General features: G+C 51.5%; 2 protein-coding genes across 3 annotated transcripts; one reads left to right on the top strand and one right to left on the bottom strand.

The window, feature by feature from the left end:
* Positions 1-8: 8 nt before the first annotated feature.
* Positions 9-11,555, top strand: LOC310884968 (ectonucleoside triphosphate diphosphohydrolase 8-like; the record flags this gene model as incomplete). 2 transcript variants are annotated; one of them, XM_083807604.1, is made up of 10 exons in its annotated part: positions 9-464; positions 4,348-4,479; positions 4,913-5,030; positions 5,896-6,046; positions 6,981-7,140; positions 7,592-7,822; positions 8,944-9,207; positions 9,779-9,889; positions 10,045-10,176; positions 10,738-11,555. In XM_083807604.1, 10 exons carry the CDS (start codon positions 9-11, stop codon positions 10,927-10,929), a joined length of 1,947 nt encoding a protein of 648 aa, XP_083663730.1. In that variant the 3' UTR covers positions 10,930-11,555. The 2 variants fall into 2 exon arrangements, with proteins under 2 accessions (XP_083663730.1, XP_083663731.1); XM_083807605.1 differs by having other exon boundaries at positions 275-1,095.
* Positions 11,537-25,738, bottom strand: NOXA1 (NADPH oxidase activator 1). Its single transcript, XM_083807619.1, has 15 exons — positions 25,444-25,738; positions 23,993-24,075; positions 22,915-23,023; positions 20,586-20,720; positions 19,424-19,531; positions 18,664-18,723; positions 18,398-18,435; positions 17,751-17,892; positions 16,307-16,360; positions 15,276-15,348; positions 15,048-15,106; positions 14,023-14,192; positions 13,096-13,201; positions 12,890-13,013; positions 11,537-12,662 (listed from the first exon to the last, which is right to left on the bottom strand). The coding sequence occupies exons 1-15, from the start codon at positions 25,615-25,617 to the stop codon at positions 12,565-12,567; spliced, it is 1,533 nt and encodes a 510-aa protein (XP_083663745.1). The 5' UTR covers positions 25,618-25,738; the 3' UTR covers positions 11,537-12,564.
* Positions 25,739-25,976: the final 238 nt, after the last annotated feature.

Raw genomic sequence — 25,976 nt, 5'->3', positions numbered from 1 at the left:
TGCCGCCGATGGGCTCCGCGAGGCCGCCCCGGCCCGTCCCGGGGGTCCGGAGCCGCGCGGGGCCTCGGGCGGGGCCCGCGGGCAAAGCGAAAGCGCAGGGCTCGGACGGCCGGGACCCGCCCCGGGCGGCCTGCGGGGGGTGCGCGGCGCGGAGCGGGGCGCTGCGGGGCCGGGAACGGGGCCTCCGGCCGTGGGGACGGGCAGGAGCCTCACCGCGGGGCCAGAGGGGACTCCGGTCACGGGGGGGGGGGGGGGCCGCTTGTGATCTGCGGGGACGGGTGCCGGCCCCGGGGACAGCTGCGTTCCTGGCTGCCGGGATGGGTCCCTCGGCACGGGGATGGGTCTGCCTGGCCGCGGAGGCAGACGGGTCCCTGACGAGGAGAATGGGATGCTGGCGGTGGAGCCCAGCTGTGGGGACAGAGAGGACCCCGTCCATGGGGACTGGTCCCTGTCCGTGGAGACAGGTGGGTGCCTGGCTATGGTGGCAGGTCCCTGGCAGTGGGGACGCGTTCCACTGTGTGTCCCTGGCCGTGAGGATGGGTCCCCACCTGCTGGGTCCCTCATGTTTCTGCCCTGGGGACCTCTGCAGCTGGGGTGCAGGGTGACAGGCTTGGCCCATGCCTTACCCTGCAGCGTGTTTATGCAGCAGGGGTGGGACAGGGATATCCGTGGGGCAGATCCCCTCTCCCAGATCTCAGCTCCTGTCTTGGTCCTGGTGGCTTCCTCGAGGTGCAGAGGGGAGGGCTGGGGCTCTCGTGGGAGTCATGGAGAGCTGAGCCCTGCCGAGCCCCGCCAGCACTGCCAGGCATGTGCGGACCCAAACCACCCACAAAGGCGGAGATCTCGGCGGCAGAGCCTCTCCTCCAGCAGCAAAGTGGTTAATGCCAGGTGCTGTTCTCACCCGGGCTCCCCAGCCTCAGCCCTGCTGCCTCCTGGACGAGCGCTCTCCTGGGCAGGTTGCTGGTCTGGGGCCAAGGGGAGGGCCGTACGGGGGACTCCGGGGCAGCCTTTGTCCCAGGCACTGAGCGCCGCACTCCAGGTACGCGCTGACACCGAGGCGAGCGGCAGCCTGGCCCTGTGCCGGGAGCAGCCCAGGTGAGCTGCGGGCAGGGGAGGGGGCCGGGGCACCCCTCCAGGAGGCTTTGCTCCAGGGGGCTGAGAGCTGCTGGGGCGCTCTGGCCAGCAGCAGAGCCAGACGCTGGGGATAAACACGTGCTGTGGGCTGGGGAGGTGAGCGGGAGGGCACCGGGTCGCTGCTCGCTGCTCGAGGTGCCCACGGTACGGGGTGCAGAGGGGATGTGGAGGGCCCCGCTGAGCCCCCACGCTGGTGGGAGGGATGGGAGGCACGGGACCACTCTGCCTGGCAGGGATGCTCCCAGCGTGCGCGTTCACCCCCTTTCATATAACTTTAAGAAATTTTTGACATCCGAATCCCACACGTGCACGGTGGGGAGGTTTGATTTCCATTCTCCCGAGCAACACACAGTTTAGATCCAACAGTGCTTGCGAGACTTTTCTCCTTAATTTTGAGGCTCCCCCTCCTCCCTCCCTCCCTTCCCTCAAGGGACGCTGCAAGATGCTGCCCTGCAGCTGTTGGCAGATCACTTCTCTGTGTTTGGTCATACACAAACCAGTGCAAGAGCAGCCCAAGCAGTGTGCACAGCTGCAAACTTTCTGCTTGCTGAAACATCTGGGCATTACTGCTTGAGCTGTGCAGCAGCATGCTTCTTCCTTTGCTCTGGGGGCATCACCGCTTTTCTTTCCCTTCTGCTTGTGCCCCAAACCTGCTCCCTGAGAGCGCCGTGCCAGGTACAGCAGCAGATACGGGCACCTGGCCAGCCCTGAGGTGCCACTGAAAAACAGGGCAGATCCATCGGCTTCTCACATCCCTCCCTCCTTGTTTTCCGCTTGCAGGGCTCCTTCCCCATGCCCTGCTCTCATCCCCTGGCCTTGCAGGCTCAGCCTTTGGGTGTTGCCTGCTACCAAGAAAAAATGGAATTTAGTCCCTTCCAAGAACAGGTGGAGGTAGTTTTGCACCTGCTCCCGCACACAAGACCGTGCAATTTATTACCATCACACAGTGGCTGGGACAGGATTTTCCATGATGCGTGCTGGGATAGGGACTTTTCTATTTGCTCTATAACCCGGAGAAGGGAAGGTACAGCCCAATAACACAGTTACACCTGTGCGGACTCCAGCAGGGCTAATAGGACTGGAGATGTGACAATACAGGAATTCATCGCCATCTTACATGTCTCTATTGTTACCATACAGGGCAGGGCTTTGGGGTATTGGATAAGGTCTGATAAATGTTTCCTGTTAACGGAAACCTGATAAAGGTTTCTGTGTCCCATATGCCGTGACATGGAACAGAAGAGAACAGCTGTCACCCATCATTATACATCTGATGTCACACAGGGCACTGGTCACCCTTGTTTGTCACTGGAGATGCTGACTGAAACAGGAATCAGCATCTCCTGTGACTTTGCCAAAGATCTTTTTCTCTCCTATTGAAACTGCTGATCCGGCCAGTCTGAAGGGCGAGGGAATTTTTTGTGTGTTCTTGGGAGAACCACATAGCCAAGTGCACACCCCGAGGTGCCCCCCGAAGCACCATCTGGGTCAGACCACTTCTCTAGGTTGTGTCTGGGGCGCTCGGGGCATCTGTCGCGTGGCTGCGATCTGGCTCGCAGCCTGATGCCGCAGCTGGAGGTCAGCCTCGCTCCCTGCCGGCACGCTGCGTGTGCTGGTGCTGCGGAGCAAGCTGATGCAGGAGGAGGAGGGAGAGCTGTGTGTGTAGAAAAGCATACCTGGGGTGGCCTCAGGGTGGTGAGCACGTGAACGTGTCACCTGCTGTGCGCTGAGGCTGCTGTGGAGAACCAGGCCCTTGGGCTTTGCTTCTCTGCTGCAATTTCTTACTGGTGCCTCAGGGCTGATCCTGCTGGGAGCTGAGCTCTGGCCAGGCGAGGGGAGGCATAAGGCCCAATCCATTTCCCACGGGCTCCTCAGTGCCTCGCTGGCCTTGCCTTCCTGTGACCATCAGCATGCCAGCTTGGCTAGCGTGGCTGTGTGTGCCCAGATCAGAGGGAGCTTTCTGCCTCTGGCACCCTTCAGGGGCTGCGGGAGAACTTGGAGCATCGATCGCCTGCAAGCCTGGACACCACCCCCGTGTGTCTGCTTTCCTGCTGCAGAATCACCAAGAGCCAAGGGGAGCTGGAGCAGACAGAAGACATGTTGATGGAGATGCTGTTCCCCTGCATGGAGAGGGATCCTAGGGCAGTCTGAGACTGTTGAGCAACAGATGTCAGTAGAATCCCCATCACTGGAGGTTTTCAAGATGCACTTTGACAGGGTGCTACATAATTTCATTTAGGCTTCCTTTCCTATGACATTTGGGGAAATTTGGACCTGATGATCTTTTCAGGTCCCTTCCATCTGGACTGTTCTATTTTATGTGACCTGATGGTCCCAAGTCTGTGGGATGGATTGTGTGAGGGTGCAGGGTCTGATGGCAGCACGTGGGTGCCAGAGGGATGTGGCTCTGCACCCCAGAGGGGACAGCCCCACTGGGAACCTACCAGGGCATGGTCCTGCTGCCAGCCTGGGTCTCGTGTTAGCCACTTCCCTACTGCTGCTGCTGGAAAGGGAGATCCTCACCTTCCACACAGTTTGAGTACTGCCTATCTTGAAAAATCCCATCTGAAAATCCCCCAGGGAGGCAGGGCTCAGAAGGACAGGGTGTCTTGGTGACAAGGGCCTCCCATAAGAGCAGCTGGACACTGCAGAATGGGGCCATGAAGATGAAGCCCCTCTGCTGTGAGGAGAGGCTGAGAGAGCTGGGACTGCTCAGCCTGGAGAAGGGGAGGCTCCGGGGGGGTCTCATCAGTGCCTAGAAATGCTTGGAGGGAGACCACAGAGGACAGAGGCAGGCTCTCATCAGTGGTGCCCAGTGCCAGGACAAGAGGCAATGGGCACAACCTGGAGCACAGGAGAGTTCCAGCCTCACCTGAATACCAGGCAGCACTGCTGTGCCGTGCAGGTGACAGGGCACTGGCACAGGCTGCCCAGAGAGGTTGTGGAGTCCCCTCCTTGGAGATCTTCAGGGCCCTCCTGCTGGGCACCCTGCTCTGGGAGGCCCTGCTGGGCTTGGACCAGAGGGACCCAGAGGTGCCTCCAGCCTCAGCCGTGCCGTGACTCTGTGATTCTGAGAATGGCTTCGAGCCCTTGTTCAGTACATGGGAGAAGCTCTATCTTGACAGGTCCCATCTCCATCCATGACATCTGCATTTCAAAACTGGCCATGCAAATGCAGGTGTGCTAAGCTGGGGGTTGGGGCTGTTCTTGCAGGTTGGAGGAGGAATGGAGTACAAAGCCAAGGTCATTGCAGGTCTCCTAGCAGCCACCTGTGTCTTCAGTATCATTGCCCTCATACTGAGTGCCGTAAATGTGAAGGATGTGTTTCTGCCTCCCGGCACTAAGGTAAGGTCCTTGGCAGGAGCTCAGCTACCTGCTCTCACTTGCGTGTTGGCTAACCCTTGGTAGGAGATTTTCCCCATGCTTCAGGCAGACTGTGCTGTTTGTCACCAAGACGGGGACAAATGGCCATGCAGGCTGGCATGCCACGTGGGTGTGCCACGGTTTTCTTGCTGACAGCACATGCGGTCCTTTCCTCGCAGAGCACCAAGATACCTTCCCTGCTGGCTCCCAGGGCTTGTGATGGAGCCTTGTCTCCGATACAGCTGGTGACTGCAATGTTACCTTTTGCCTGCTCCGGTGATGCTCTTTGCTTTGCCACTTGAGTTCCCCGTGCCCACAGGGAGCTCTGCCAGCTCTCCTGCAGCAATCCTAGCTCTGCAGCCAGCTGAAGGTGCTCTGCACCCCCTGTCACCTCGTGTCCCCTCTGCCTCCCCAGTATGGAATGGTGTTTGACGCTGGCTCCACGCACACAGCTCTCTACATCTACCAGTGGCCTGCGAACAAGGAGAATGGCACAGGCATTGTCAGCCAGGTGGAAACCTGCACCGTGAATGGTGAGTGTGCCAGGACAGGTCTGCCCCTCTGCCCAGCCTCTGCTCTGCCTGGGGACGCCGCAGCTGGTGGGTCCCGGTGCCCGACAGTGGTGGCTGTTGTGGGTAGGGCCAGGTAGATGGTACAATGAGCTGGGCTGGGACTGGCGAAGGCCACTGGGCTAGGGGACAGTGCCTGGGCAAGGGGGTGAGAGGTTGCAGAGCCTGCCCTGATGTCAAATCAAGGCTCTGTGGCTGCAGTGTGGCAGTTACTGGTTAACTGCTCCAAAGCAAAGGTCTGGTGGAGGGCAAAGGGTAAGGGAGAGGGCAATTGGGCTAGTGACAATACTGTAATGCAGAACTCAGGGGAAGGTAAATAGTGGTATTAACCATCCCCACCCACCACAGGACCATGCTGGGTGCTCAGTTCTGGCACCAGCCTCTAAAAATAGAAAGATTTTATTTGCACTGAGCTGCACACAGAGCACCTCCATGGGTGCATATCAGCTCCGCACGTCCTCCCAGCAAGACAAACGAGAGCTTCCCCCTCCCCTGGGGAGATAAGGAACCACGATGTTTGTTAACCAAGTGCTGCGGGACTGGATGGCTATGTTCCTGCTGTTTGGCCTCCCTGGGATTAAGCATGCACTCAGCATCACAGGAGCTCACCACCTGTCTCTGCAGATGCCGTGGCCGTGGCACATGTGCCACCTCCAGGCAAACCAGCTCTGAGCGGTGGCCTTCTAGGGACACCCTTGGCAAGGGCATGCCTGATCTGGGTACATGGAGAAAAAACCTGGGGGCTTCTAGGCTGTCTGGGCGGATATGTCCCCCATTGTCCTGTCACATCCCTCCTGGGCTGGCTCCATCAGGGGGTGCTGTCTTGCAGGATCTGGCATCTCCAGCTACGCAGATGACCCTGCTGGGGCTGGAGCCAGCCTGAAGCCCTGCCTGGACAAGGCCATGACGATCATCCCTGCAGAGCAGCAGCGGGACACCCCTGCCTACCTGGGGGCCACAGCGGGCATGCGGCTGCTGAGGTACTGGCGCTGCCCCACCACACGTTGCTGAATCTTAGCTGGTGCATGAGGCTGGGATGCGGAGGCAGGGGGTTTGGGGGCTGCTGCCCGGACAGACCATGGCAATGAGCAGAGCATCCATTTCTGCAGCCTGCTGGGGGTGTCCAACAGACATGACTCACTGTGCCCATGGGGAAAGCCCAAAAACCCCCACCAGCAGCAGTATGACAGTGCCCTGAAGGAAGAGGAACCTCCTTTACCAGACTTAGAATCACAGAATCACAAAATGGTTTTGGTTGGAAGGGACCTTTAACGAACACCTAGTTCCAACCCCGTGCCATAGGCGGGGACACCTCCCGCCAGACCAGGTTACTCAAAGCCCTGCCCAACCTGGCCTTGAACACTTTCAGCAATGCGACATCCACAACTTCTCTGGGAAACCAGTTCCAGTGTCTTACCACTCACATTGTGAAAATTTTCTTCCTTACATCAAATCTGTATCTACCCTCTTTCAGTTTAAAACCATTGCCCCTTGTCCTGTCATTGCAGTCCCCGGTATAAAGTCTTCCTCCGTCTTTCTGATAAGCCCTCTTTATATAATGAAAGGCCGCTTTAGTCTCTCCAGAGCTTTCTCTTCTCCAGGCTGAATGACCCCAACTGTTTCAGCCTTTCTTCATGTGAGAGGTGTTCCAGCCTTGTATTTACCTTCCCATCTGCTCAGGCAGAGCCTGCGGGCAGCATTTTTAGGAGGACTCCCAATGCATCAGTTTAGTGATTTGGTGGCTTGAAGAAGAGACAGCCCACAGGTAGAGCGGTGGATGGATGGGGCATGTGCCCTCTCTCCGAGTAGTTCCATTACTTTGCAGCAGACAGCAGCCTTTTAACTGTTAGCTCTGCCCTGAAAACTCCCCAGCAATTGCCTCCTTCTCCATGTGGAGTTTATCTCCTTCTGCAGGAAGCAAAATAGCACAAAAGCTGATCAGGTCTTCGCTGAGGTCACCAAGGCCATTCAAGAGTACCCTGTGGACTTCCGTGGAGCTCAGATCCTCACAGGGAACGAGGAAGGCTCCTTTGGCTGGATCACCGTCAACTACCTGCTGGATACGCTCATCAAGGTGCAGGCCAGAGGAGAGGGCATGGGGGTTATGCAGCCTGTGTATCCCTGTCTGAATTATGGCCAGGTTTCTTTATTCCCAGAGGAGAGAAAAATGTTGTTTTAGGGCAATAGTTACCCAAACAAATGTGGCCTGTCGTGAACTGCACCTTTGACTCTACTGACATGATTAACTCAGAGGCAGGAGGATCTTGTGTCCAGCTCAGCCCAGCTACGCTTTCGCTCCTCAAAGTCCCTGGATCCAAGCTGCTATGCAGTAGCCAAGGGGCTGGACCTCAACGCTACATGGAGATCTAAGTGGGTTGAGGAGGACGTGGGCAGCGAGGGGTTAAACAGGGACACAGAATGTGGAACCTTTCTCCGGGGCTTTTAAACCACAAAACCTTGAGGGAAGGGACAGGGACTATGATTTCCTTCAATTCACACTAACACTTGCCATTTTATGGGGCTAGTTTTCCTTTGCAGAAAAATGGGAACATCCACAGGGCACGGAGGTTCTGGGAGCTCTGGACCTTGGAGGTGCCTCAACACAAATAACCTTCCAGCCCGGAGTCACCATTGAGGACAAAAACACATCTGTCCTCTTCAGGCTGTATGGCACCAACTACTCGCTCTACACCCACAGCTACCTCTGCTATGGGCAGACGCAGGCCTTGAAGATGCTAATGGCAGATCTCCACCAGGTATCGCAGTCACTGGTAAACAGGATCTGAACCTTTTCCCATTGCCTTGAAAAATATCTTCCAAAAAATTTGGACGTGTGTCAGGGAACAGAGAAGTTTCACAAATTCAAGAACCTGGGAAAAGCTTAGACTTTATGTACTGAATGAAAAAATTCTCAGATTTAGGTGGAAGGTGGTGCTGGTTCCCTGCTAGGGCTCCCTTCTGCCCCTTTATTGTCACGTAATGGCATTGTTCATCATTTCCCTAGCCCAGCTGTATCTTTAGGTTCTTCCCTGTTCCCAGTGATAGGGGCATGAGATATTTCCTTGCCTGGGTGGTTTCCAGGTGTCAGCTTCATTTTAATTCCAGTGGTTCAAAAGGCCACCAGGTTCTTAGGGCCACTGAACAACAGATGCAACATCCAGGTAGCAGAGGACAGGGAGCCCAGTCACCCACAGACATGATCTGGCACCTCCTGGCTAGGATTTTTGAGCCTCCAGTCTTCGTGCCCTTAAATAAGAGAGCAGGTGGGGTGGGGAGCTGAGACTCCACAGGACTCAGTGCAGACATGGTAACTGTTAATGGGGATTAAATTCATTTGCCCCCTTGACTTCTGCCCCAAAGAGGATTTCCAACACCCTCTCCTGCACACTGCTCCACTACTAACCAGTGTCCTCCCCCCTCGCTTCCCGTGGAGGGCACAGCCCAATCCCATTAGAGATGGAGATGCTTGAGAAGTGTGCAGATAGAACACACCTTCAGTCCTTCCTGGGTTAGGGCCTGCGAGATGCTGTGGGGACAAACCAGATGCCAAGAACAACCTTTCTGCACACGCAGAGTGTGTACACTGCACTCAGGAGCAGGTTTCAGCCTCACAGGGAGGCAGTGGCTGACAGTGGCACTGCCACTCCAGCCCAGCTCAACAGCAGGGTCAATGGCAGGACCAGCACAAGTCATAGGCAGGTTAAAGTTATCCAAAGGATGGATTCTGCTTCTCCTCAAATCCTAGGAGGGGAGAAATCAGAGCCTAGGAGGGTCTAGATCCTGCTTTGTGGGAGGATGTAAGCGCAGGCTGAGCTGTGGGGTAGGGTCTTACTGGCATCCCACACCGAGCACTGGTAATGCCTCCCTCTCTCTCCAGGGCAACCTGTCTTCCCAGCACATATCGCACCCCTGCTACCCCAGGGGATACCAGGAGAACGTCACCATGGCAGAGCTCTACAACAGCCCCTGTGTCACCGCACCGAGCACACCCAGCCCCGCACAGGTCCTCATGGTAACGGGGACAGGGGACCCAGCGGCGTGCAGCGCTGCTATGCAGAAACTCTTCAACTTCACCTGTGGGACCAACAGGACGTGTGGGTTCAACGAGGTTTATCAGCCGCCCGTGCGGGGACAGTTCTTTGTAAGGAGCCTCCAGCCCCACGGTGGTGGTGTGGGGAGGACGGCGGGTGGGAGTCTCCTCTACTGCTGGTTGTGGGAGGCGGTAAGGAGAGAGGGGTCCCCAAAGCCAGTCCCATCTGCAAACCTCTCCTCCTAAGGTGGGAAGTGGCTTCTGTTTCTTGCAAAGTCCCAGCCCTGTCTGAGAGAAATGGAAGATCTTGTTCTCAAGGAACAAGTCTGAGTTGGCCAGGCTTCCACATGCAAGCAGCAGTCCCAGGGCTCATCCACCAGCTCCAGGTCTTTGTGGTAGATCATCAAGTGGGTGCTGCATGCAGAACCCCAGGGATTACATGGAAATCTGTCTGTCCCCAGACAGAAGGTCCCCTGGGCCAGGCCTTACGCTAGGATTTGGCCCAAGCAGTCGCAGTGAGATGCTCTGCCACAGGCTCAGGCAGCCCTCCTGATCTCCTGTCATCCCACTCCTGTGGGACAGGGATGGCAGTGCTGACCCCAGCCCAGAGGGGCTGTGAAAAGAAGCCTTCCTTTGGGTGAGGAGGGAGATGTCATTTTCACCATCACCCCTTCTTCCTCAGGCATTTGCTGGGTTCTACTACGCCTTCCACTTCCTGAACCTGACCAACCAACAGTCTTTAACCCATGTCAACACCACGATTCGGGCCTTCTGCAACAAGACCTGGCAAGAGGTGAGAGCCCCGTACAGGGCAGCAAGGAGCCCTGTGCCTGCCCTGTCCCAAAGCTCTGCCCAGAAAGCACATGCCCTGCTGTTCCCTGGGCCAGGGAGGGTTTCTGAACATCTCTTTCATTCCTCATTGCACCATGGCCCCTGATGGCCCCGCAGCTGGTAGAGACCTTCCCGCAGGACCAATACCTACAGACATATTGCTCCGTGGCGACTTATATCTTGACGCTGCTGGTTGATGGCTACAAGTTCGATGAAAACACATGGAGCAGCATCCACTTCACACAGAAGGTAAAAGCCCTGTGGGGCAGCAGGAGTGGACGGGGGGCTGTGGCCACATCTTTACCCTGGCCCGAGGACACATTCAGCAGCAGCAGCCCTGGAGTCCCCTGAACCAGAAACGTGTCCCTGCCTCATGCCTGTCACTCAGGCACCCAGCACAGCTTCACTCACTCCTGCCTGCCCCCAAACCTCTGCCCCCAGCTCTTATGTACTCTGGTGTGGATGTAAGCTAATTTTAAGGGGGGCAGAGGGATGCAGAGCAGGATTTGGCCACTTTGATCTCTGATTTTGGGTAGAACACACGCAAGCATCAGACAGGTGATGGTGGTCCCATGACCTATCTAAAACTGAACATGTCCAAATTCCCCCTTGAGAAAGGGGGAGAGCAAAGCTCTCAGTGTAAATGGTGCTGCCAAGACCAGGTTTGCCCCTGCCAGGTCTGTGTACGAAATCACAGCTGGGGCAGCTCCTCGGAGAGGCACCCACCAGTCCCTTGCACCAAAGCAAGGGGAGTCCTTTACTACCTGGGAGAGGCACATTTTGATGATCTCCTCTGCTCTGTCTCCTCAGGCGGCAAACGCAGACATCGGCTGGACGCTGGGCTTCATGCTGAACCTCACCAACATGATCCCCACGGAGCCTCTGGAACACCTCAAGGGGCACCAGCCCAGTCTGTGGGCAGGTGCCATCTCCTTCATTGTGCTGGCCATAGTTGTGGGCCTGTTGGCAATTCTCCTTCAGTGTTTCTGGAAATCCAAGTAGCTCCCAGTATCCAAGCTAGGGGCACCCTGCCCACTAAACTAGACAGGGAAAGTGGTGCAAGAGAAGGTGGAAGGGGAAGATGCTGAAGGGCATTAGACTCACCTCCACTGCTCTGGAGGCCCGCTTGAGCCACCTCTGTAAAGGCATCAAAGATGGCAAAGGCATCTTGAGCTCCCTACGCACCTCTAAGAGGAAGAAATACCTGACTCCAGGAATGTCTTCAATCAGGCTGACAAAGGCCAACCGAGACAAGGTGGCTAGAAGATGAAGCCATATAAATTCAAACTAGAAATAAACCTCTTTTTGTTTTGCAAACACAAAGGTTGCTAACCGGCCTAGCAGAGTTTCCACCCATTGGCATTTCCAGTCCTCGCGGGTTGGCTCTCCCAGCAGCCAGCCAGCTGCAGCCATGGGAGGCAATGGGTGCTGGAGAGCAGTGGTGACCACCTAAACGCTAAGGAGGACTGACATTTTCTTTATCTTGCCCTGTGCAAGATGTGCAAGATTTTTGTAGCATATGACAGAAAATCTTTCCAAGGACAGACTGACTGACAGCTGTCCTTAAGATATTTACTGGCATATCTTAGCAGAAAAATACAATCAGAACTTGATTTAAGAACTGCCAACTCTGGCTCAGAGTTTATTTTATATTCAAGTTATATAGCTCAGCTTTGTCAGACACTTAATCCACAGCACGTTGCAGCTCCAGGCACTTGAGTATTTTATCTACATCAGCAGAGCCCAGACCATCTCAGCTGCAGGAACCAGACAGTCATTTCAGTTTTTCAAGCTACAGCTACCAGCCCAGTGCTGCACTGCCCAGCCAGACCCCTCCACAATCCCTCCAAGCCTCTGACAAAGCCCAGGGCTGCTGTGAGCAGGGATGTTTCCACAGCTACCTCTCCTCTGCACTGCAAGACCCCTGTCCACACAGCAGTAAAATCCAGGTAGGACTTTTTAAGGGCTTGAAAAAAAAAAAAATCAAAGGCATCTGGCCTAATAAATGATCAGAGCCCTTTGGCTCCGGCAGATCCATGATGGTCCTAACCCAGGGTGTTGTCCCATATACCCCACTGCAAAATAGTTACAAAAGCCTTCCAAAAGAGCAGCAGCTCTCTCTAGTGCAGATAAGAATATGTGGACAAGGGCCCCAGGGAGTGCTCTGCCTCCTGCTCACAGTCAGCTTCCCTTTGCTTCATTAGAGTAAGGCTCAGCCTTCCCAGCCTGAACTTTAGCAGCAAGGGAGATGGGGTGAATTCCTCCATGCAAAGGAGAATCTTCCCACCCTGTAGTTTGAGCTCCTGAGCTCTGGCAGACTCCTCTGGTTGCTGCACGGACGTTTCCCATAGCCAAACATCAGATTCTTCCCTCCTCTCTCTGCCCCGTACAAGCAAATCTTTGGCAGTGGAAGCACAGAGGTAAAAATGTCATATCTGGGAACAGGCCATAGTAAATGCTGTCAAATTGCTGGAACAGACGCCATGGGATCTGTTTGTGGCGGTCATCTCCTGTTCAGAGCTCCTGGCTAGGCTGGCTGTGGCCAAATGAGCTGGTACTGGTGTCTCCTACCCCTGGCAGACAGGACTGATGGCAGTGGGCTCCATGTGCAGTCAGGCTGGAGAAGGCTCCTGTTCCCTATGGGAAGGTAGCACCACAATTGGTCTGGGTTGCAAAGCATTTGGGGAAGATGCCAGTCTTGCCATTGCAGTGTCCTTCAAGCCACTCCTCATTCACTGGGGAAACATAAAGAAGCAAGATTAGCTTTGACCCCTAGGAGCAGGATTAGGGAGAGTTTTCATGGCTGGAATTTAACTCTGGGCAAAACCCAGCGCTAGTCTGCACATCCTGAGGGCACAAGCTTGAAACAGCATCGGAGAAGCCATGCACTCCCCAGTCCTTCCCTGCATCACACTCTGAAAGCCTGGCCTGGGACAGCCTGCAGACAGGCCTGGAGAGCTACCTTCAGAGAGAATATCCAGCATGTCGCCCTTGCTGAACTCCAGGTCCCCTGGTCCCTGTGCAGGGTAAGCGTGCTGAGCCAGCATCCGGTAGAGGATGGGTCTGCCTGAGTGGGAGTCCAAGTCCTAGAGCAGAAAGTCAGAATGGAAGTTGCAAGGCAGAGACTAGAGTCCAGCACAGCAGAGAAGCTTGTCATGGCCCACGTACCTGGCAGCAGAGGGTGAGCCTGCCATCTGTCAGCTGCTGCCACATCTTCCCTAGATCTTCCTCTCCTGAAACTGCACCCAGTTCTTTGCCATCCGAATGCCTGTAGCTGCAAGGGTTCATTAACATGGCTCAAATCATCTGATTTGAAGACAAGCTTTGAGGTATTTCTAGCCATCTACCACCTTCAGTCTCCAAAGCTCACTTTGTAAACCAGCTCCAGCTTATCACCTTGCACAATGACACGGGGCCATCCTGCATGCTCAGTGGGCAGAAATGGCACTGTTAGGAAGAGATTCACCTCCTTAGACACTTACTTGAGGGGTAGATTCTAACCTCTCATGACTGCACTGCCCGTGTGCCCCTAGGGGTGTCGCCGTCAGTGGGATTTCAGCCCAGGACCAGTTAACACTTAGGCCAGACTCCCAGATTGCTCTGCATTGATCCTAGAGTGTCTTAAAGGCTGAGTTGGGCACAAAAAATCCAATATACAGCAGTTGTATATGTACACAGTTTTTCCTTCTGTTCCCCCATTGGTACAGGTTCTCTGGAAAGAGCCTCCAGTTAAATGACCCCAATTAGGACCCAAGGGAATGGTGTCAAGCTGCGAGAGGGGAGGTTCAGGCTGGATATCAGGAAGAGGTTCTTCACTGAGGGTTGTTGTGCACTGGAACAGTCACAGCACCAAGCTTGTCGGAGTTTAAGAAGCATTTGGACTGTGCTCTTAGTCACATGGTCTGAATTTTTGGGTAGACCTGTGTGGAGCCAGGAGTTGGACTCGATCCTTACGGGTCCCTACCGACTCGGGATATTCTATGATTCTATGGTAATTAAATGTTCCCAGAGACCAGACACAGTCAGCTGCCTGTGTCCTCAGGGAAATCACTGCTGTCACACACTGCAGGGAAGGCATGCACACCGAGAGCCTACCTCAGCCTCCCACGCTCTGCCTGCTGGCTGAAGCGCTCCCGTAGAAGGGCCCGCAGCTCGGGCAGAGACGGCACCTCGCCTGCCCTCACCACCACCATGCACTCGCAACGCACTCGCAGCACAGCTGGTCTGTCCAGGACGGATGAAGCATCTCCTTGGGTGTTTGGGATCTGCAGAGAGATGTGGCAGCATGGACATCCCGGTTATTAAGGAAGCTCATAGCATCAAAATGAAGACCTTAATGTTGGAGGGGGGAGCTATGTGTTCAAAGCCTGGGATCAAATGTTCTTCCCGTGACCCAGAAAGCCTGTTTCTGGGCCTGATCACACAGATACCCCCAACGCCAAACCTATATGAGCAGAGCCCCAAGACCTCCAGCCAGCTGAAGAGGTGCAGCCAAGGCCCCGTGTCCTGCTGCCTTCCGTCAGAAGTACAGCTGACAAAAAATGACTCCAAAATCCCTACAAACATAGGCAGCAAAGACAAGGCAGCAGAGCTGATCTGCAGCTGACACTGCCAGAGAGGTGCTGTCCCCAGGCGGACAGAGGAGCAATTCCAGCTCCATCACACACAGTGGTTGGTAATAACAAAGAAGTGCATTGGAGGACATCATCCCAGAAGAAAGCTAGTGTGAGTGAATTATTGTGGTACCCAGGCTGACAGGGACACAAAATGTCACACTGGCAAGGGACTGCAGGTAGTTCAAAGATTGCTCTCTCTTGCAAAACAGGCTGCAAAGTGTGTGCCTGAGAGCACTGCCATGCCTGGGGCTTCTGGCTCATTGGAAGATGGCAAAAGGGCATTGCCCAGGTAAAATTCAATTTTGGGTTGCCTCACAAAGCTGTACGGTCACAGACATGGGAGTGGTGGAGGAAAGGCCTCTCTGGAATGGCAAAATGGACAGAGGAGGAGTTTTTTTTTTCCCCAGTGGTTTTGGGGCAGCTCAGGAATTTTGGAGGATCTGATCTTTGCACTTTTTACAACCTCCTGAGGCTGTGACAGCGTCAGTTTGTGAAACACCTTACCTCAAAGCCCGTCTGGGAACCAGCATCATTTGCAGAAGCATTCACTCCACCAGGAGATTCTGCAGAACAAGAGCACAGAAACAGACCCTGTAGTCAGCAGAGGCCCCACACAGATCTTCTGCAACCCACTAGCACACAGGCAGCCTCTCCACACACCCCTAAAGCTGGGGGCTTTGGGCACACCAGCTTCACAAAACACCCACTCGGGTCCTTGGCCCAGGAGACTACCTGGTGTCTGCTTCACATGGAGTCGGTTGGGAGGCACCTGGGCAGGAGGGAGAGGAATCCCAATGCTGATCTTCTGCAACAGAACAGCATCAGAAAGGAGTGAGAAGACACCAGAGAGTGAGCAAGGCCAGTGTTCAGGACAGAGCCTGCAACAGGTTATAAATTTCAGGGTGCAACCTCAGAGAGAACCCTAGGGAGACCAGTTCATGAAGCAAATGCCCAAGTGCATGCTATGGCCAGGGATTCATTTGGAGGAAAAAATCGTAGGAATATTAAAACAACCATAAGCTTGAAAAATCTCTCAGAGGCAACTAGGGTCTGAGTCACACCTTGCTGCGTTGGGTTTGGATGGAGAAGAATTGAGATCACGTATGGAGGTGCCTATGGGAGATGAAGGAAGTTTTCCTGAGTCAAAGGTGAGGGTTGAGGGCTTAGGCACATGGCCTCCAGGCAAAAATCTGTGCCTGTTTAAGATATTACTATCCCACTGCAGATTTCCCTGCTTTTGCTCTGCTGGCAAACTAGAACATGCAGACGCTCCTCACCCGCTTCTGTGCTAAGTCTGGTGGCTGTAGACATCAAGGGAACTGGCTGGGGGCTGAACGATCACGTCTCATGCCCTCAGACTCATTGTGACAACAACGTGACAGTTGGTCAGGAGCGCTGTGGCAGCCGCTCCTGTTTGTGTGATCCATCAGCCCACTGCAGATAAGAGACAACAATACCTATATCTGCCTGTGATACAAGCCACTGTGGCCTGGATATGTGTCTAAGCCCCTCCATTTTGCTGTAAAGAGATCAGATGTATAGAAAAAAATCAGCTTTTTTCCTGCTTTTAACCCTTCTGTTGTTCCAGTTCAAGAGCACTTAGTCCTCATTTAAGGTGTCTGAGCTCAAACATTGTGTCTGAGCTCAAACACTGTGTTTACCTTACACCACTCTTCTATTCTGTGATAGTCTTACAAACAAATGTCCTGAGTGTATTTCTTAGTCCCTTCCTCTCTCCCTGGGTTGCAAGTTTGTCAGCTCACCCCTTTATCCATCTTTGAGGCAGGCTCCAGAAGAGAGGTCGGTATGCGCAGCTTCTGTAGGACACAAAGCACAGAACTGAGACAGGAGCTGCTGCTGTGGCAGCTCCAGCCTATCAAGTCTGTCTTCTGTTAACACCAGTTTGCAGTGCTTCTGCCCTTGCAAAGCACTGTTGCCTTTTCACCCTATTGCAAATGTGCCCACGGCACGCCCAGGGATGAGCCCAGTATCCCATATGGTTTGTGCTCAGAAACCAGAGAACAAAATCCAAGGGTCCTTTTACATCTTTTTCTGCTGAAAGCAGTGTGGCTACTGGAGTGGCTGTGATGTGACAGACCAAACACCAACCCATGTCCAACACCCTGCTCCTAAAACAGATGCTCAGGGAGAGAAGCAGCAAGGATGTCAAGGGGTACCAGCCCATTTCCTGCGACTCTTATCAATCACTGCTATAGAGCTATTAATTTCAACTGATCACCGAGAGTAATTATGTTTACTTTCTTCCAGTATGTGTAATGTTTTACTCTTCTTGACTTTGAATTTTGTCTGACACTTTACTGACCAGTCAACCAGCATATTCAAATCCTTCTGTAGCTCTTCACTGTTAGCTCCAGGTCTATGCTATGTTGAATGATTTGACTGTCAGTCATGGCACATTATCACCTTAAGAAGCACTGTATCACTACCACTATTACAATATCACTTAAAAATATGCTAAATGCTGAGGTAACAGCAGATTCTCTGTTGGGACATCCTTTCTTAAAAACAGACAAACAAAAACACCTGTACATTTATGCCCACCCTTTTTTTCTCTTTTAAGCTGTAATCAGTCCTCAAAGCACTGCCCCTTGTGCTTAACCAGCTCCCTTTTTTTGTGGCTTTATGAACAATCTTTTCATTTATTTATTTGAAATACAGGCTAATGATACGTTTACTGGCTCAACCTAATCCAGGTGTGCACTGACTTTTTCAAAGAACTTACACAGATGTGAGAAATGGCTTATGTCAACAAAATAATTTTCCATGTTGTCATATTTACCTGTTTCTATTCAATCTATTTATAAATTATATCTAGTAAGGGACCAGGCCATCTCCTTGGCTCTGTTAGAACTCCCTGGTGACAAATACTGCTCTAAAACGTGGTCCTTCATGACTGTCATCCTACCAGATTCCACCACAGGAATACATACATCCCATACAGTAGAGAGCACAAATGCCCACAAAGGTGCCCTTGTGGGCACAGAGGTGAATGGGAGAAGCTGATGGGAGCCAAGCGTCAGAGACACCTATGGTTAGTAACTGGTCTGCGGAAATGAGCTCCTGAACTCATCCTCAGCTCTGCAGTCCTATAAATGGGTCCCCAACGATGTGCTCAGTGGACTGCAGTGAGCTTCTGTTCACAGCAGGGCTGTGGTCTCTGCTGGAAAGCCCCTCCGTTTCCCTTACCTGTCCGTCATGTATGGCTGTAGCCCAGCCATCCGCTCCTCTTGCTAGCACAAAGACCAAACTGTTGGCTTTCACTGCCAACTTCTCTGAGTCCTCAAGGTAATAATTGGACAAAACTCGATAGTAGCCCGATTCACGGTCTCTGGAAAGAAAGAATGAAAATAATGATAAACATCTTCCAGATCAAAACAATGACTAAATTCAGCCTTGAAGTTCTGTTGGTACAAGATCACCAAACCAAACGACTTTCATGATTTTTGAACCAGGTAGTGAACACACTTTGTCCTGGAAACTACGACTAGACAGCTGAGTAGCCTCTGCCACTGACCTGAGCAGGTTCTACAGCCTCTCCGCTCCCATTTCCCAGCCACATGATTCTTGCCTGTATCCCAAAATCATTGAATCAGTTCTTTCAAACTGCCCTGATATCTTTATATAAGAGGTGCTACTGAACTGTCAAACTCTTTTCAGTTGCAGTATCTCTCGCAGCCACAAACCTTTGTGCATTTTGTATCCACCCCACCCTTTGGGGGAGGTGGCTGTGGATCATAAAGAGTCCTCAAACAAAGACATCAGAGGACAAAACACAACTTTCTGAGCAGAAATAGTAAGAGCAGAGTTAGACCAGGCTGGAACTGAACACTTACCGTACAGCATCAGCACTGGGTTCATAAAAGCCCTGTTTCTGTGGGGGAAACAACAGAATCTATTTATAACAGCATGTAATATAGCAAAGGCACTGTCTTATTTACTGTCCCTCTGAATGGGGTAGACCTTCACATGTGGTATTTTCTGTCTTCCCCTTTTAACCACATTCATCATACACTCTTACCATGACAGAGTTAGGATCTGAAGCCCTACATGGAGCTCCATGACTGCTCCATTCCACCTTTCACAGCTATGTCCTGCTCACCTGGGGCCTGAGAGGTTCAAAGCCAATGTACTCATCATTGGGAATGATGGACGAGATCACCTGTGGGAGAAAAAAAATGTGAATCCAAGGTGGATGAAGAGATTTCCTGCAAGATTATCCACTCAGACCCCCTTCATAAAGTAGGGCCATGCACATAGTGGAAAATGAGAGCTAGACTCCCAAAAGAGCTTCAGCTGTTTTTGTCCGTTTTTTTCATTGTTCCGAAGTTCTTCAAAAGTATGTGAGTGAATTACTTTCCTGTTCCTTTATTCATGTAAGAGCTCTATGGCCTATGGCACTTCTGATGAATGCACTGGGCACAGAAGGGATCAGAGAAATTCTCTGCTGACTTGCATTAAAGTATGTGGCAAAGCATTTGTCTCCTGAACACACGTTTGTCCCAGTGGGAATGCAGCAGTGAGTAGGAGCAAGCTGGAGGAAAGCACTCCTTTGAAAATGTCGTTGTCAGCACAAGGTTCCCTAAGCACACTCAGCTTTTTCAGAGTTTAAGTGACTCAGATTCAAAGCTTTTTTTAGCAGCAATGTGAGATTTTGATAGAAGAGGTGTCAATTCTAACAGATTTTGATTTGTGTGTCTAAGATGCCTTGACTCGCTGCAAGTCCTGACGGTTCTGCCATTGGGTCTCCACTAGTGCACTGACTGATTGCTGGAGTGTCCAGCAATAATGCTCTCTGGAGATGTCAGGAGGTGGAATTTTTATATGCTTGCTCTTAATCTTAATCTAAACATGTCTTTTACCTTGGGTTTACCCAGGAAATCTTTTGAATCCAGCTGTTCAACTTCCTTCTTCCGTGGTCTGAAAAATTCTCCAAGGGGAACCTGCATAGGCTCTAAAAACAGATGATTCTAGGGCAGGGAAAGAAGATAAAGGAAAACCATCAGTTAATATTAAATGAAATGTGGCAGCAGTGAAAAGCAAGTATAGCTTCTGTGTGTGTGTGAAACCAGCTCCAGGAAGACAATGGAGCAAAAAATCTAGCTGTGAACTTGAAAAAGGTCACTCAGGTTTAACAAGCACATGAAAATTAAGAGTGCAGTAGCCACTGCCTAGTGTTTAATCAAAGGCTGACTCTGTCAGCATGGGATGGGTGGGAAGGGAGGGCAGTAGAGTAAGGCTTATTAAAAAAATCTCTGAGCAGTTTGATTTCTGATGGTTTTGTTTTGTCAGTCTATGCAACCAATGAGTATCATGCAAACAGCAAATGTAAATCATATGCTAATGTAAAATGCAGTCATGATGCTAAAAGAGATGGTCAGATTTAAAAAGTGATAAATCTTTAGAAATCTTTAGAAAGGATACAAGTAAGATAAGGACCTATGGAGGTAGGAAAATAGTGGATCCTCCAGGGAAAGTAAATTGGAGACCTCTAAGTTGTTCCTGATCATAAAAAAGTCTAACCGAAAAGTATTATTTAGAACCAGCTCCGTAAACTTGATTACACTCTATTCAAGCTCTAAATGTGATCGCCATTTATGTCTGAGCTGCTACTAATTATCACTGAGGCCAAAAGGATTCAAAAAAGTCAGACAGTTTCATGAAAAGTGAGACCATCAAAATCTGCACTTGAAGGGGTACTGCAGTTAAACACTCCAGAAGACAACTTGTTTTATAGTATACGTATGAATATAACTAAGCTCCTGAACAGCAGGGACTAGAAAGTACCCTCCCCAACCTGAGAGGTTATCCCACAATTCCCAACTCTGGTGTTTCTGTGGAATTACTAGATTAGCTGAAATTTGGTAGAGCATCACACAGAGATGGCTTAGACTGTCCCCAGGAGACCAAGCAGGTGGGTTGACAGGAAAACCTGAACAGATACAATAATTAGCATGTTTTTATCTTGGATTTATCATCTTGAGCCAAAGGCACACCCCCAGGAGCCCACAGACGTGGTCTTACCTGCACCTGCTCAAGGGCCAAGGCCAACATTGCTGTTCTTCCTTCAGGTCTCCACACGACAGCCTTGTCTAGGGTGACTCTGGCTTCCTGCCACTGCTGCAGCCGGCACTGCGCTGCTGCAGTGCTGTACAGCACCTGAGGCCAGCAAGGAGGGAGCAGAGCTGTCTGCCTGCTGCTCAGAGGGCTGCAGCTGAGCAACCACCCAGTGCAACCTACAAAGCTCAGCCAAGCAAGAGGGACCTGGCACAGAAACACTGTGAATATGGCAGCAGCACAAACCTGCTCCCCTGATTACAGGAGAGGCACTGTGAGGAGCACAGCTGAAAAAAAAATCATAATCAGAGTGGAAAGAGATAAAAGCTGTACTCCCAGCTGGGAGCTGGCAGTCCAGTTCTGTTCAAGACAAGGAGTGGCATGGCGAAGAGCAGATGAACACTCTGCTACCACACAGGTTTTGATCTTATTCCTTCCGTGTCTAAGAAGCCAGTGAGGACTTCCTTGGCAAGCTGCATGGGTTCTTTTATGCATGTAACTAGGTAATATTTTTTGCTGTGCAGAATTACTCTGATTCTCTTTTGCTTTGGGATAACTTAACTAAAATTGTTGTCCATTGCAGTGGGCTCTGAATGCGTAAGTTGTTAGCTGTAGCTTGTTACCCAGCATGTAAGTACACTCTTTGCTGAAGTGGCAAAGTGTGGAAGTATCACGAACTGGGTGTCAGGAAGCCTCAATTTATATGCTTAAGTAAGAGGACGATAACTCTTTCCTTCTTGTCACTGGCCAACAGTTAGTGTACAGAAACGCTGCTGGCCTACAAGACAGAAGTGTGGCCAAATAGCCTCCCTCCAATTTCTTACTATTTTACGTGATGGTTATCAGTTTGTAAACTGCTTTGTGTATCTGGATGTGAGCTGTGCTTGGGACAGATGTGCAGGTAGTAGGATGCTTTTCCTTCACTCCTTCATCACAATAGAAAATTGTTCTTTCGGGGTAGAATGGTCATGTTGAACGCCTATTGGAACTGCAGAGGTACTCCCTCTTGGAAAGACAAGGCAGCAGCTTTCACTCAGCTCAGTAGAGGTACTACAGCCCTGAAAGAGGCAAAAAATCTCAGGATTTCTAAACCATCCACCAAAATTTCCTTTGCTTTGAGAGGATCAGATACAGCCTTTGAGAGGCCGTACCTGGGGAAAGCTGATGGCGCAGTTCTGCAGAAGGCTTTTGTCTGCATAATTTGTACAATGAGCTGCAGGTAGATGTCAGAGTGAAATAGAAATGAATCAGGATGTAGATCCTGAGTTCAGGGTGTCAGCACCGTGAGGGCACACATCCTGGTAATACGTAGAGCATGTGGAGCAAGGGACTGGATATTCATATCAAAGAGCACCAACTTCCTCCTAATGAAACTGGGCACTCCTGTAGCCCTGTGCTTTTTAAAGGGAACCTATTATTTCTAGGTGTGTCTGAGCTCAAAGAAAGCAGTACTGTGGCACTGAAACTGTTAAAAACAGTAAGGTTTGGGTAGTGTTACAGATGCCAAGGATAGCTTCTTCCTGCCAGGTATAATGAGCACAGAAATTAAACAAGGCTGAATGACTGGTTCATGGGCATGCTTGATTTGAGTTGCACAATGACTGCTCTTGCAGGAGTAAGGGATTAAATACTCATTTCCTGTATCTACTTTTCTGTCTGTGTGCAAGAACTCAGGACAGAACACAAAATGAACCCTCGCAGTAATGCACGCACAGTTTCAAGGAGTCATTTACAATCTCAATATTACCAACATTTATAATCAGTTCAGACAGACTTTTATGAACAGGATGTGGCAGGTCATCTCTGTGGAAAAATATAAAAGCTGCAGCGTGAAGTGTTACAGAAGCAATATGCAGCTTGATGCCCAGTATGTAGGTTAGACAGAGATAATTTTGAGACAAGTTGCTACGTTTGGAAAGATGGCTTTTGTGCACATGAGCTTTTTAAAAATCTTCATTCTGGACAAATTTTTTTCCTATCTGTCTATACTTCAACCTAACTTTCATGCATATTTATGCAAGTAAGCTTAAAAAAAAAAAAAGGCAAATTCCTGGGGATCTGCTCCAAACAATTTCACTTTTCAAACAGTAATTTGTTAAACTCTTCAGAGATGACATTGTTGTATGACCTTTTTTTACTTTTTTAAGGGAACTTAATTATAAAAGCACAAACAGAAATTTCTTACTGTCCTAATGTACTGTCTTGAAAAGCTCTTGGGTTACTAGTGCCTACTGCTGAAAACACGATGAATACCCCCAACAGAGGGGAAAGATGACTGAGACAGGTTGGCCCTTACCTCCCATGCATAGAGAATGTGCCTCAGCCCCAGCTGCTTGTAATCAATGAAGGGATTTTGTCTTAGATGACTGAAGGCCATCTGATAGTCAGAGAGAGCTTCTTCGTACCTACAATGCAGAGATGACAGGTGAAACTGAGACTTAAAAAAGCTAAAGACTCTAATACGAAGTTCAAGAATCAAACTAGCAATGTATTCTTCCTGAAAGGCTAGATGAAGAGAGATGCACCACAGACATGTCGTCCTGTGACCACAAAACTTCCTGTCCTATTGGGTAGTTCCTACCTATTGGGTAGTTCATACAAAATGAACACGGTGCATCTCTTCTCTAGGATTATCTGCATTATTTTACTATTTGGGATAAACAATAGGCTTTGATACCCGAAGCACAGTTGCATTGCCAAGGATGAGAAAATATAAAGAACAAAGGTTAACAAATGGCATAAGCTCCATCACCTGATGGTGAGCATACATGAATGGCCAGAGCACTGCTAGTAGAAGTTTGGAGAAACTCTAAAGATAAGGAGGGGATTAGTCTGAATTTATACCAGCTATACAACCGAAATCAAAACAGGTTCCCACTGAGGTTTCAGGCTATGAAATGTGGGAAGGGCTGTGCAGTGGTTACCTGATCAAGAGCTGGAGGGGGAGCAGCTCTAGGCCAGGGCAGGGCACTACCATCCATGAGCCTGCCAGCAGACTGTGTTTTTGGGAAGGCCAAACTCGCGTATAACATGCGAAGACACACCAACTAGTGCAATTATATTTTCATTCCCAGTGAAAAACTGGATGGCAATATAATCTCCCATCACTCCTGCATATAGGAGTGGCTTCTTTCTCTGTGTGTGCATGACAATAATGTCACATTAGCCAGCTCTGGGGTCCTGGAGTTGTGCAGCTCACATTTTCTCAGTTCTCCTGTGTAAATGGGAGGTAACACTTGCTGACGTGTGACATGGTTTACAAGGCCAAATCAGACCTTATGAACTGCTTAAAATTACTGGAGGAGTGAATTTTAGGAATAACTTTTTAGTAAAAGGAGAAAACCAGAGAATGAACAGGCAAGAGCATCACTTACATTTCCAACTGCAGATAAACGAACCCCCTCTGAAAGTAGCCAACAGCGAGGGAGTTGTCCTTGGTAACTGTTTTATTGAATGCCTAAAAAGAAAAACACAGATATCCTGGGGGTCAGTTAGGATCTCTTATGTCAGTGTCTGGGCATATGTACCCAGCGGGGTGCAGAAGCCATCCCTGGGCTTGTGACCAGCTTGTCTTGTCTAAGAAATGTGGGGCTGTGATCCAGGCCGAAGGGCAGGAGATGGCTTCAAGTCACCTTTCAGGTCTTGGCTCTGTATGAGATAAGCTTCAGGATTTTATCCTTCCTTGGGAAAACAGACTGACAGTAACAAATGAACCATGTTTGCCACATGAGGTTTTGTAATCTGCAGAGCCTGTTGCCTTGAGCAGAGCTTGCCCTGATAACTGGCTGTTTGAAATGCCTGTGGTGATGAGCGTGTAAAGGGAGAAAACTGAAGGGGTTCACAAACTGCATCTACAAATTGGTATTTCTGATCCCAGTTTCCCAGCTGAGTAGAGGTAAGTACCAGGAAAGCTGGTAACAGCATGTAAGCAGTGGTTCAAAGTGGTTTCCCGCTCTGCTTTGTACTAGTACCTTTCTGATAAAGCTAGGAGGTGTGTCCTACACTTACCATTGCAATGAGATGGCGTGTAGATAATGAATCAAGCCTGCAACCCCAGACTTTCCTTACATTGTGTAAACAGGGACAGCACCGCAATGGGGAAAATACGTTGCAGGACATTAAGGAGTGACTGTGCTCCTCGGCAGAGGTGGCTGGCCTCTCCCATGACTCAGCCAGCACACTTTACTTTGTCTGCTCTACCGTGCTATAAAAGACAAAATAAACAACCAACCGTTGGTGTAAGCAGAAGCGTAACTGATCTGCTTCCCCATAGGTGCCCGTTTATTGGGGCTGGAAACAGGCTCTCGGGCACCACCATGCTGCTGTCTCGCAGCGATGGCCCTGCTCGGTGCTGCCCCAGTTCTGCCCCAGCCCCTTCCAGCACAGCCTGCGCTCCTCTTTGTGCTGTTTAAGACAAAGTATTTATATACATCTCTTTGTTGGGCTGCTGATAGAGAGACATGCAGACAGGCTGGCTGCTAGATGCTGAAACAGTTTATCTCAGCACACTTCTCAGGTAGCTAGTTCACTTTCCAAAAGACAAGGGTAGTCCAGGATAGCAACTTATTTTGGAGAAATCTTAGCTCGTGCGGGATTACTTAGGGATGCACAGAGCTGCAGCGCTCCCTGTTTTATCCCCACACCATCACCACTCACACCCAAGCTATCAGCCCGACGCGCTGAGTAAGGAGCACTGGATTTTAAGTAGTTTGAGAAAGGTGTCTCAGAAGAGTGCCTTCAAGCACTAATCCCCCAGGAATCAAGGTGAGGAAAGCGCCATCCGCCCCAGACAGAGCCCGGCCCCAGCCCGCCGCCAGCCTCTCACCCGCAGGGCCTCCTCCAGCCTCCCGGCCCACAGGTGCACGCAGCCGATGTTGAAGCAGATCCTGGACGGCGGCTCCTCGATGCCGCAGAAGATGTCCAACGCCGCGTCCCAGTCGCTGCCGTCCGCCGCCAGCACTCCCTGGTGCCAGCGCCTCAGCAGCTCCCGGTAGGCCATGGCCTGCGCCCTCCGGCCCCGCGGCTCCCAGCCGGCGCCCCGGCGAGGAGCGGGCGCTGCCCCGGGCGGGAGGCGCTGAGGAGGGAGGCGGCCGCCGCGCCCAGCGCCCTCCTTCCCGGGGCCGGCGGGGGGCGGCCAGAGGCCGGGAGCCGGCCCCGCTGCCGCCCCGTAGGTCCCGCTGCGTGGGGCGCGGGGGCCCCGCGGGCCCGGCCGTGCTTCGGGGGAGAAGGGCGAGGTGAGAGGGCGAGGGGCGCACGGCGTCGGCTCCGCTTGGCCATGGCAGCGAAGGGCGGCTCAGAAAGCCCCTCGAGTAGAATCTCCGGCGGTGCCGCTGGCGGGGCACGGGCAGGGGCAGGACC

This window comes from Anser anser (assembly GCF_964211835.1).
Source record: "Anser anser genome assembly, chromosome: 21".
NCBI lineage: Eukaryota > Metazoa > Chordata > Aves > Anseriformes > Anatidae > Anser > Anser anser.
This window is presented reverse-complemented; position numbering and strand designations above follow the sequence as displayed.

Coding starts and splice junctions, on each gene's coding strand:
- NOXA1 (XM_083807619.1), bottom strand. CDS start 25,617: ATGGCCTACCGGGAGCTGCTGAGGCGCTGGCACCAGGGAGTGCTGGCG. Junction 24,076..25,443: donor GGCTGGAGGAGGCCCTGCGG/GTGAGAGGCTGG, acceptor TTTTCTTTTTAG/GCATTCAATAAAACAGTTAC. Junction 19,532..20,585: donor TGGCCCTTGAGCAGGTGCAG/GTAAGACCACGT, acceptor TCCCTGCCCTAG/AATCATCTGTTTTTAGAGCC.